We start from the raw sequence: 13,014 nt of genomic DNA on the forward strand, positions 1-13,014 counted from the left end.
AAAGAAAAAACCTGTAGACTATGTGGAGACCTCCAAGCCACTGAATCTATCAAACACCTTTTAATAGTCTGTCCGGCAATTGACCTCGAAAGAGAGGCCTTCCTCGGTCCTGTGTATAAAGCATCCCACATCATTGACGAAAACATCTGGTGGAACCCGCCTAATCACAGGAGCCCAAACGCATTGGCTAATAGCGGCAGCCAAAATGATAACCATCGCTATGGGGAAGACTATGCAAGTGACGTAAAAGAGTCCTTTCTTCGTTAAAGCACCCGCTTGAGAAATCTACTAAAGTACAGAAAACGACTCTTCTCTTTATTCTACAACCAGAAAAAGTCTTTGTAAAAATCAAAACTGATTAAATACAAATAAAAAATAAAATTAAAAAATAAATAAATGATAGTCTCAGACAAACACTGAGACGCAAACCTGGTCACTCCAATTGGGACAAAGTCCCTTCCCACACTATTAAATTTGCATCACAGAAAAATTCAACAAATTACAAGGTCAAAAATAGAACCAGATACTCTATTAGTTTCCCAAAAAGTGTATTAATTTCACAAAATATGTATAAACACATCATTAATAGAGAAACAAGAATCATTACATGAAGTTCAATGAATTACATCATTCATTTGTGTCAACAATATTCAAGCACAGTGGTCAATGTGCTCAAAGGTAGGATCAGAATGAAATCTATTTGAGAGAAAAATTCACAAAATGAAATGCAGCCCCTAAGTTAACCAGAAAAAATATGTGTAATTTGCATCAAAATACATGCAATATTATCATACAATCACATTAGTACACTACGTGTTTCGCGGTAGCAACCCCTTCTTCAGGTGTGAAGGTTGATTGCGTTTCTTCAATTTCTGCAAGAAATACAATAAAAAATGTAATTACACTATTCTAGTAATCATTGTCCAATTGAACAACTATGCACTGTGAATGGCAACAAAGCAAGTAATCAATAAGACTAACCTTCAGAAGAAAGGTCGGTCTTTGACCTCAGTACGCCAAGCAGGCAAAAAGAATATTCTGCCAACCTGATAGGTCTTCAATGTTAGCCACAATTACATGTGCCCTGGATGGCAACCACTATTCCCATTCACCAACGATGGCAAACAAGATTTAACCCAATCTAAAATAACAAAAACAAAGACAAAACAACAGCTCGTAGTCTGCCAATATTCAAGCTAGATTATGAGCAAAATGCACTGCAGTGCAGTCCAAAAAGACCTAAATGACCCGTGAACGAGTAGTGCCTACCTGTCTGCTGTTTGTCAACCATGCGATGCTGGAACGGAAGTGCGGCTGCTGAAACAGCCTCCCGTCCCACATCGTATTGAAATCTATTCCAATAGTCAGTCACATGATCCCAGAATGATCATGTGATTGGGTAGTCCCTCGTACTGCGCAAATTCCAAACGTGTAATCACATACCAAATTGCGCGTTAAGTAAAAAATAAACATCAACGAATTGCCACCTGCAGATAACCAAAAAGGCATTGTCTCATTGACAAATATGAAAACACATAATAATGAAAATTGTGTAAATACGAACGGAGTAGATCTCCACGTGACAGCCACATGCGTACATCACGTCACAGCCACTCGTCTGAATGGAAAGTTACATCGGGAATGGAATAGCTAGCGGAGCGCGCCGTACCATGGTGCGCGGAGTGGAAAAGAGGCGAGTCACAACTCCCCATTGGATGTAAAAAAGTGAGTCTATGTAAATAGCCACAAGGTTACAACGGAACCAAAGAACCATGAATCTGAATGGTCAGTAAACCTTAGTCTAATGTAAGTTTCCACCACTGTATGTGGATGGTGAATAACACAATAAAAAGAAAAACACTTTAGATGTAAGACTAACCAACTAAATTTGATCCGATAGTAATGACCATGTGCGCAATGGAAAATGGTAATAATATTATAAAAAGTTGTACCAAATTGGCGGCTATGGGTCAGATTTTAATGTCAATACTATTACAAATTCACAGGCGATAACAGGTTGCTTAAGAAGATTAGACTGGTTAATGGACACATGTAACATTATTACACGGGTAATTAAAAAATGTGTTGCCATTGGCAACATACTTGTTCATTTGGATATGAAAAATATGAAAAATCACAGGATAAGTAACAAAAACATTCTGAATACAAGTACACACAAACCTCAACTGAAACAAGCTCAATTAGAGAAAATATATATAATGAGAATTCGCTAAAAATCAAGATCAAAATGTTTTAGAAAATTAGAAAACAATGGAAGAGAGAAAAAACGAAAATAACCTTAATTCAAATGTAACATGTTAAATCAAACTCATTATTCATGCCTTTTGGCTCAAGAGAATCCAGTCTGTCAATCCACTCCATTTCTTTTTGTCGGAGTAGCAATTGAATATCTCCTCCCCTCTTTGGGCATTTGATTTGGTCAAGAATCAAAAGTTTCATTTGAGCTATAGTGTGGTTAAATAATTTAAAGTGTTGAGCTACTGGAGACTGGACTGAACCATACACAACATTGCTTGTGTCACAAGTACTGGTATGATTCAATGAAATAGTTTTGCCTGTGTAAGGATGGTTAATGGTAGAACCTCTGATGATATTGTGACAATGTTGGCGATTGTTACAAGGTAAAGTGCCTTTATGAAGATTAACTCCCACTGTCAATGGTTGATAGTCTGCTTTAACTAAGAAGTCTCTGATTGATTTACTTTTCCTGTATGCGAACGTTGGTTCAATTGAAAACAATTGCGCCAATTAGGGGTCCATTTTAAGCATTTGCCAATTTCTTTTGATGATTTTTTAGATTTTGTCACATACACCAGAGGATTAGTGTCCAATTTAACCGATTGTTGCAATGTTTGGGATTTTGGAATTGTAGAAGCTATGGTCAAAGCCGTGGATAAAGAATCCTGAGAGTACCCACGTTTAAGGAATTTCTCCTACAAATTATTAGATTGATGAACAAATTCCGCTGGCTCTGAAATAATTCTTCTATACCAAAAGAATTGACTATAGGGTATACTTTGAATAGTTGTGTTGGGATGGAAACTTGATGCCAAAAGAAAACTATTTCTGTCAGTCGGCTTATTGTATATTGTTGTGTGTACGCGTTTTTTTTATTTTTTATATATACTTCCACATCAAGGAACTGAATCTGGTTTTTGCTAACTTGAGTGGTAAATTTGATTGTTGGTGCCAGTTGGTTCATGAAGGTGAAGAATTCCAAAAGACTTTGATGGGAACCTCTACAGACACCAAAGATATCAACTATGTATCTGAGGAAGCTCCTCAAATGAATCTGGTATTCAACTTTGTTCAATATGGATGTTTGCTCAAGGTATGCCATGTACGTGTTGGCATATCCGGGTGCCATAGCTGCCCCCATGGATGTACTAGAAATTTGGATGAAGTATCTATCTTCAAATCTGAAGAAATTGTTGTTCAGTACTATTTTTAACATGCTTAATATGCATAAACTGTTAGCACAAAAGTCCTGTGAGGAGAGTAAAAGCCACTCCATTGCTTCCATGCCCGCCTCATGTGTGATATTCGTGTACAAGCTGCACACATCGATGGTGAACAAAATGTCAGTAGTTTCTTCAAAGTCCAGGTCTTTAATCTTCAATGAGAAGTCTGTAGTGTCTTTCAAATATGTTGTCGTTCTTTGGACTAATGGCTGGATAGCTTTATCAATGTATTGGGCTAACGGTTCAAGAAGACTGTTGGTTGCAGCTATGATTGGTCTTCCGGGTGTGTCAGAGAGACTTTTATGTACTTTGAGCAAAATGTATAGGACTGGCATCATAGGATGAGATTTGGTAAATAATAGTTTCGTTTTTTTAGAAATCCATTCTTACGCTTCAGCCTCGTCCAAAAATTTGTTGATAAGGGTTCTTACTTGGTCTGTAGGATCAGATAACAATTCTAAATATGTATCTTCATCTCTCAACTGTCTTTCCACCTCTGCTTTGTATTTCAAACGGCCCATTATGACAAGGGCCCCGCCCTTGTCTGCTGGCTTCAATATGATGTCCTTATTTCGCCATAGTTTGTCTAGCGCTTGGCTTTCATGTTTCGAGAAGTTACTCATGGATTTCTTATGTTTATAAGATTGCGCCTTAAAGTCTCTCAAAGCTTGTTTATGAAAAACTTCTAATATGTGATTCTGAGTGTGAGGTGAAAATTAACTCTTCGGTGGGATTTCCAAATATTTGGAAGGTTCCATAGACTGTAGGCCCTCTGAAGTTGCAAAAAATAATTTCAGTCTAATTTTTCTCATAAGTCTAAAGAAATCTATCTTTTCTTTCAAAAGACTACTGGAATAAGTTTGCACAAAGGACATACCCTTCTGTAAGGTCTTTAATTCAAATGAACTTAAATGGTATGCTGAAATGTTGATCATTAAGTTTTGTTTTGCGGTAAGTTCACTTGGCGTGCCAGATTTTTTCTTTTTGGATCCTCTGGTTTTCTTCTGTCTAAAAAAGACAAACTAGAACCTGGGCCAGTTGCACTTCTTAAATTTTCACTCACTTCTTCTTGGTTAGTTTGCTGATTTCTATGACGTGCCTCTTCTGTTTCTGGTCCGGAGGCTTCTGAAGATGTTTGAGAAGTGGAGGCTCTTCTCGATCTGGTTGAGAATTGTTGTGGGTTCCTTTTATTGTAATAGTCCTTCCACGTATAAACAATGTCAAGTTTGTAATCTATTGTGTCGCTTCTGAATTTCCTGATTATTTTGTTTTCAATTTCAGATTTAAAATGATCCAACTTAGTATTAACTTCCTCCAATGTTTTTGACAAAGTCTACATTGACGCGACACTCTCAATGACAAGACAAACCAGCGCCATTGCCTCAGCTTCTGCTCTGACTACCAAACTCATCTACGCCATAAAACCCTACCTCACCACGCCCAACTGCCTCTCCATAGCCAGAGCTACTATAGGAGCCAGATTGGACTACTGTAACGCCCTCCTGGCAGGCACCTCGTCAAAAAACCTAAACAGGCTCCAAATAGTGCAAAACAATGCCCTCCGTGCTGCACTACACATTCCCAAAATTGACCATATCTCACAGGCCAGAAGACGCGTCCACTGGCTCCCAGGCAAGGAAAGGATCAACTTTAAAATCCTCACCCTCACACACAAATACATCAACCACACAGCACCCCCCTACCTATCTGAAACTATAACCAAGAACTCCTCCATCCGCCCCAGAAGAAGTCATCACGCCAACCAACTCCAAGTACCCACTGTAAAAAGAGCCAAAGCCGGCGGCATTGGCTTCCCTCACATAGCACCTAAGCTCTGGAATGCCCTCCCCAACTCGCTCAGAGCAGAACCATCTCTGTATCTCTTTCGCAAATCCCTCAAAACCACTCTATTCAACTAACTCCACCTTCCCTTCACCCACTTCAGCTCGCACACATCTGATACGAAAAGTGTTCGACACGAAATGCTTCCTGTAATGAAAATTGCTTTGTAACCATCTTCCTTCCATTGTAACCAGACTATGTATGTATTCATGTAACAGCGCCACGATGCCCCCGGGCTGACGTGCGCTTTAAATAAATCCGAATAAATAAATAAATGAAGATAAACCAGATTTTATAGATTCAATTTCTTCATTCAGTTGAGTTAAAGACTTTGATAATTCCTCTATAGTGAGAAGTATAAGATCTAATGAACATCTATTTAGAATTTGTCTCCACTTTTTGATGAAGCCAGGACTCTCTCTGCATAAGGTGGACTCTAATTCCACCCTTGGCCCCCTAGGAATTCTTTGCGATTAATAGTATTGTGCCAACGTGCTGGCATGAAGTTTTTGATTCATCTCACGTTTAATAATACTCTCCAATTGTTTTATTAAATCTTCTGGATTTTTAGTACTTTGCGAACTCTCTTTCACGGTAGTGGCAATCAGTTGGAGGATGCGTGTTGCTTCTTCCTCTGAGAAGCCCAAAGTTTCTGCTCTATTAGTGGTTAATGATTCAATTTTGGAAAATGACATTCTAATAAAGAAACTTTAAATATAGGATCGTTCAGTTGTTCACAATTCAATGAATACTTAGGGGTGTGCAACCGAAGAATCAAAGTAGCACTGTGAGAAACAAAAGGAAAAATAACGGTGCACAACACTATACGTAATTTCAATCTGAAAAATAAGTAGTGTAAATACTCAATAGTAAATAATATACTGGTGCTCCAGGCAAAGGGAGAGCAAAAAATACCAATAGAATTATAGTCTCAGAAAAACACTGAGACGCAAACCTGGTTACTCCAATCGGGACAAAGTCCCTTCCCACACTATTAAATTTGCATCACAGAAAAATTCAACAAATTAGAAGGTCAAAAATAGAACCAGATACACTCTACTAGTTTCCCAAGAAGTGTATTAAGTTCACAAAAAATGAATAAACTTAGAATTAATAAAGAAACAAGAATCAATACATGAAGTTCAATGAATTACATCACTCATTTGTGTCAACAACATTCAAGCACAGTGGTCGGTGTGCTCAAAGGTAGGATCAGAATGAAATCTATTTGAGGAAAACATTCACAAAATGAAATGCAGCTCCTAAGTTAAACAGAAAAAATATCTGTCATTTGCATCAAAATACATGCAATATTATCATACAATCACATTCGTACACTACGTGTTTCGGGGTAGCAACCCCTTATTCAGGTGCGAATGTTGATTGTGTTTCTTCAATTTCTACAAGAAATACAATACAAAATGTAAATACACTATTCTAGTAATCATGGTCTAATTGAACAACTAATCACTGTGAATGGCAACAAAGCAAGTAATCAATAGGACTAACCTTCAATAGAAAGGTTGGTCTTTGACCTCAGCACACAAAGCAGGCAAAAAGAATATTCTGCCAAACTGTGTTGGACTGTCAATGGCTCGGCTGTGGTTGTCAGGAGGCAGTCTTAATAAGCTTCTTGACATTGCTTTTGATGGGGAGAATCTCTTTGGCCCAAAGGCCGGTGACTCTTTGGAGAAGTTCAAAGAGTCAAAGCTAGCCACGACATTGCTCAGCCTAGCTGTGCAGCAGCCGGCCAAGCCTGCCTTTAGTTTCTTTTGAAGGGGCAGAGGCTATAGATGCTACGTCCCATACAGCAGGAAGGCTCAGATCCCGCTAGCCAGGCAGGAGCAGAGGAGTTTCCTGCAAACCGGAAAGGGGTCGGGGGGGGCTCTAGAAGCCAGCAGACCGCGGCAGCAGTTGCTGTGGCGGCTCCACCCTCAAAGCTGCTTTGATTTTCCCCTCCCACGACTCCTCGGTTTGAGGACAGTTGACCAAGTATTGTGCCCAATGGTACGAGTTACCTCCGATGCCTGGGTACTGCAGCTCATGCAGTGGGGTTATTGCCTGCCTTTCTTACAAAGGCCCCTGGACAGCCCCCCACCACCTCCTTGCCAACCAGAGCGGGAGCTCCAGGAAGATCTGCAAGCCCTGCTGTACCGTGGAAGAGGTACCGCCCAGGCAGAGAGGGTCATGCTGATATTCCTGGTATTTCCTGGTACCCGTTTTGGACCTCGGGGCTTCAAACAAATTCCGTGGGTCTTCACCAAGCTCATGGCGGTAGTCGCGGCTCATCTCAGGAGATCCGGCGTTCATGTGTTTCCGTACCTGGACAACTGGCTGATCCAAGAGAGGTCAGCGGAGCAGGTCTTGTCCCATCTCCGGGACACCTGTTCACTGCTCCACAGGCTGGGCTTCTCCCTGAACTTGCAGAAGTCCCACACAACACCAGCACAAAGTCTCCAGTTCATCAGAGCAGTCTTAGCTACTCGGGCAGGCAAGGATTTTCCTCCCCAGGAGAGTCGCCAGCGGTGCACAGTTGGTCCAACTGTTCAAGAACCACGCCACCTAACCAGCCGCTTCCTTCCTTCACCTCTTGGGTCTCATGGCCTCCTGCATTTTTCCAGTGCAGGAGGCCAGGCTGTGGATGTGATCTTTGCAATAGCTCCTGTTAGGTCAGTGGTCCCAGTACTTCGCCACTTTGTTGGACATTCTCAGTGTGTCCAGGTCTGGTTATTGGGGCCGTTGACTCTCCTGCTGTTCGATCCTTTTGTTCCAGCACCCGATCCGGATTGTTCTTTGCCAAGTCCCTTGTCTCCAGGCCCAGCCACTTAGTGGGTAGGGGGGGGGGGGTGCCTGGTGTTTCCCCCATTGTGGGAGCCGTTTTTGAGGCCCTGCCCTTGGCTTTAGCTGACATTTCTGCCCATGGGCTCTGCCTCTTCCTTGGTTTCCTTTTGGGTCAGGCCGGCCGTGTGCCTGGGCTGTTGTAATACTGCCTGGGGATGTGAGGGTTTCCTCCCTGCCCTAAAGCGGGCCCCAGCCTTCCACTCCTTCGCCGGTCCTCCTCTGGTGCTGGTGCTTGTTGTCCCCGCTTTGAGGGTTTTGTGCTCTGGTCCGGCAGGGGCCTGTGAACTCCTCACCGTCCCAGGTCTGGTCCTCTCCGTCCTCCCAGGTGCTGGTGGATTCCTGTGCTCCCTTCACTTGTATTTGATGGACAGGCCAGGAGCTCCGGTGCGCCACCTGCTTCTCTTCCGGATTCTGTGCTTAGTCCCGGGGGACTAGGACCGGCCCCAATCCAGGCCGCCGGATGGGGCCTTTGTCGGTGGGATCCAGGTCCAACTATAACCCGGATCACTAAAGCCTTCACTGGGCCTCTCCCCTGCACTAAAGCGGTGTGGGGGTCTGATCCCGGTCCCCCACGTACTTGTGAGCCCCTCTGGTGGGCTCTGTGCTTCAAGGCAGTCTCCCAGGGCCGGTCCCCCAGGACTGCCCTCACAATTGTCCTTCGGTTCTCTCCCCCTGTGGGCTGGGTCCTCGCCTCCTGGCCGGTGCCACTGCTTCTGGTCCTCCGGTGGGTACCGAGCGGGGGCTCTGCTTTCACTGCTACGCCTCTATGCGCGCCTGTCCGCTTCCCCTCTGCTGTTGCCAGCCTCGCTCCTCACTTCTTCGGCCCTCTGGGCCGGCTGGACTACGCTCTCCCGCTATGAGTGGGGGAGGCCGCTGTGTTTCTCTCTGCTTCTCCTCTGGTCTGCCAGCTGATGCCGGCCTCTCTCCTCCCCTCCTTGGTCCCCCGGGCTGACAATGCACTGCTGTCCCACTATAAGTGGGGGTGGTCAGTGTGCGCTTCTCAGCTTCCCCTCTGGTCCGCCTTCTATCACCGACGTCGCTCCTCACTTCTCCGGCCCCCCGTCCTCAGTACTCTGGCTCATTTTTGCCCACTGGGCCACCTCTCTCTCACTGCGCCCCAGCCTTACCGGGTCTCCTAGTCTCAGCACCCTTGTCATGAGTGGCCCCTTAATGCCTGCGCCCTCTCAGTCCTTGGGCTCCCAAGCCTGATATTCCTCTCCAAGAGGTCCTGCTTCGCTTCTCCAGCACTCTGCCGCACACGAGGGGTGTTGGAACCACGGTGTGCTTCCCTTGGGCTGAGGAGCTGCCGTCGACACGTCTACCGGGTCATGGATAGGCAGGCCTTACAGTCAAAAGTAGCATGAGAGGAACCCAGGCACAACAGACGCACCCGATGGGGGTCCCTAAGGGACATCTTCACCCCACAGTCCTGGCACTTCTTAAACCCTGTTCTTGGGGGTTCAGGGCACCGATGACGATGGCATTATTTTATTGAAGTTTCTCACGAAGCAGCTGAAGTTGGATATGGAAATATCATAAAATGAGGAATATATGGGAGGAACATCCAGTCGAAAGAATGTTACCATGGGTAAGTAACTTATTGTATGGAATTTTCTTCCGCAGATTCATCACCCTCCCCCCCTGCTATGAAAATGTCTGCAGTTCTGTCCTGGCTAGCCTACTCTTAGGAGAAGAGGCAGTGAACAGTTGGTTCGTAGGCTTATAATAAGGCCCCTTCTGGTTTAGGCTGTCTTCACTGCTGCTTTCCGGTCCTGTTCCTCAAAAAACAAATCTATTTTTTCCCACCGTTTTAAACTGGAGTTGAGGCTGTTTTCTGTTGAATCTCTGGATTCTTCCTCCACAGCGGCTGTTCTTGGGGGGAGAGGAGGAGAACTGGGATACAGGCGTAGTGATGTGGTATATGTACGACTGCCGACGTCATGTTCACTGTCGATGAGCACCACGATGAGTCGAGATGGGTTGACGACCGAGTCAAGATGCACTATGCCCCCTGTCGAAAGGTTTTCTGAGCAGCTGATATTGGAATGGATTTCTTTGTGATGAGAAATCTGCGGGAGAAGAATCCATAGAAATCTAAACTGTCTGCTCTCAGTTCCTTTGTCCGCATCTCCAGCTTATATATCTCTAATTAGCTTGCTTAAAAGCTAATAAAGTACCAAATGGTTTGATGCTTCATTCTAAACAAATAAATTGTAGATAATATTTGATTTCTCTCAATTGATGAAATTACAAATCGATAAAGCTCTTACATAACATTCGTGACTTGCTTCTCGTTCACCTTATTTACAGCTGCTGAACCAAGTATTGAACCGTGTGACAGCAGAAAGAAACCTCTTCGACAGAGTTGTCAGCCTTCGTCTTCCAGGTCAGGCTCCCCTTATTTTCCAGCGTTTGTGTTAACAAAACCTGCTTACAAACTGCTGTGAATAGAGACCTACAGTGCTGCCTTCTCCCGTCTGAGCCTGTGTGCAGGCATAGGAGTACTGTTGATGTCAAGCACTGTATACTACAAGTGTTACTATCTAATGTTGCCAGGAAACCGTGTAATCTTGTTAATATTAAATTGATAGGATTTATGTGGTAGGTAGACAAAGTGCATAGTATTTCTACCTGCATTAATAGTCTCCATGAGTCAGCTCTATCATTAAGCTTGATTAACTGTGTCCTGTGCATGTGAAGAACCACTTCTAAATCTGATAGTGTAATGTGTTAATCCCTCGCTTATGGCCTCCATTTCTTTGTGTATGTTTTCTATTCTAGTTAATGTATCTGGTAAACATGGCCACACATTTCCTCCTCTTTTTTGTCCTTCAGAATTTGACCCCAAATATTTGCAATATTTGTGAAGAGCCCCCCATCTTAAAGCTAGATGAAGGAGCTCCATGGACATTGTACTTCACTGTGCACCTTTCTCTTTAGATGAAAGCATTGCATTCCCTTCATTCCTTAGACAGAGAGGATAATACAATTCCATAACATCAGCAGAGGGATCTTAAAAGATTTGCTCATACTCTCCTTCCATGTCCTCTCCTACGCCAGAAAACACTTTGCAAGCTATATCTTCCTACCAGTTGGCCTGGGAAAGACTGTCGCTATCGGATCCTGACTCTGGGGGTGGATATGCGAGGGAGGATCACCTGGGTGTAGGAGACTTTGGGAGTGGGGATGAGGCACCCTGGGGGAAGACATGGTATCCCCCATTTCCATTTTCTAATGAGTCGAATATCCCCCAGGCCTTTGTAGGTTATTACCAGTCCCTTTGCTATCTTTCCAGTAAATCATTGTTAGGCAGAATTATATGCAGTACCCTTCAGGAACACCACACACAATTAAGACTACAAGTGATAGTACACATTCACCTTTGGTACAAGCCTGTACTAAACAGTTAAAGTGGTAGCGATGGCTGAGCAGCCGGACTTATCTCAAGAGTAAGTGAGCAGTATCAAATAGTTAAACAAAGGACAGCAATTATTATGATTCAGGCAAACACTGACTCAAGGTTTTCAAGTAAAAGAATATACATTTATTTCACTCTTCAGTTGTATAACATTACACTATTATAAGGAGTCTAAAAATCACACTCTTAATACACCACACCACTTCCCTTAAATTCCAGACAAGTTAAGCTCACAATATGAAGTGGGAGCAAAATGCACTCCAGCAATTTAAAAGGGAGGGAAAGACAAAGTTAATAGAAATTAAATCACACTAGTAGGTAAGTACTCAGAGCAATTGAACAAGAGGAACTACAGGTATAGAATCAGGTAGAAAAGGCTTAGGGCCGAAATCAATGGGTCAAAAGTCTTTTGCTCAAGATCACCAGTTCAGGGTAGTTCGCGCTAAAGTTCGTGGCACGGTTTCCGGACGAGGTTGGTTGATACAAAAGTTTGTTCAAAGAGAAGAGAAGGACAAGCCCTCGCATTGGAGAAATATTTCAAACACTTTCCCCGCGACTGAACGAAACGAACAACCGGATTTGCACAGTACCTTAAAACGGAGAGGAAGCTGTAGCTGAGGTGTACGTTCCTGGTAGTTCCTGCAGGCTCACGGTTCCTGAAGCGACTGTCGGACTGGCAAGAAGTAGGAAGACTGGAGGGTCCTGCACTACCCAGGGAAGAAACCAGCAGCAGAGCAAAGCAACGAATAAAAAATGTGCTCCTTAAAACCCAAGCAGTGTCCGACCTTCCTGGCTATCCGGCCCACTGTAGCTCTGTACAGCGAATTCGAACAGAGGAGGGGTCCTGGCTTGCAGTTTGGGCGAACTGGTAGGTCCCACCAGCTCAAGGGAAGAGGTTTCCTGGAGGATCTTCTCTGTCGTCGGATCTTCTCTGTTGTCGAAGATTCGGACCTGCAGCAGGGCTTCACCGGGTGGTTGTTGTTGTAGGGGTCCTCTTCTGTCAGCTCCTCGTTGGTTCTTTCGTTCCAGTGGCGACTCTGCCTTTCTAGTCCCAGAGACCTGCTTTTTATGCATTTTTCCCCCATTCATACAGCCTGGCTGTTAATCACACAGCAGGGTGGCTGTCCTGGCAAGGACAGTCCCCTCAGCCAATCAAACAGGAGTGCGACTTGGGTTACCAAGGGAACCCATGGCAGGGGTCCGAAGATCCCTCCCTCACATCCTGCCTACCCAGACTTTCACGTGCCTTAAGGAGGGCTTCTGTGCAGGAGCCCGCGAAAAGACAGCGAACAAAGGAATCACCCCTGGTTTGGTGCGCAGAGAAAAACACAAGAAAGACTTTAACAAAAAGAAATGGTGAATAATCCCATCCGGAGCCAAAATAAAATGTATTTGGTCTAGCGGGTTTATGTTTGAGGCTAATATAATAGC

At 44.0% G+C, this 13,014-nt stretch overlaps 1 protein-coding gene across 5 annotated transcripts in view; it reads left to right on the plus strand.

The window, feature by feature from the left end:
- RNF123 (ring finger protein 123) overlaps positions 1 to 13,014 on the plus strand; it is a 3,033,138-nt gene that overhangs the window by 2,385,875 nt on the left and 634,249 nt on the right. For all 5 annotated transcript variants that reach the window (XM_069644183.1, XM_069644184.1, XM_069644185.1 and 2 more), the window contains exon 34: positions 10,476 to 10,551. In XM_069644183.1, the coding sequence (XP_069500284.1) occupies positions 10,476 to 10,551 (76 nt within the window). The remainder of the gene's footprint in view (positions 1 to 10,475; positions 10,552 to 13,014) is intronic.

Source organism: Ambystoma mexicanum, chromosome 2p (genome assembly GCF_040938575.1).
Source record: "Ambystoma mexicanum isolate Mex_15411 chromosome 2p, UKY_AmexF1_1, whole genome shotgun sequence".
Taxonomy (NCBI): domain Eukaryota; kingdom Metazoa; phylum Chordata; class Amphibia; order Caudata; family Ambystomatidae; genus Ambystoma; species Ambystoma mexicanum.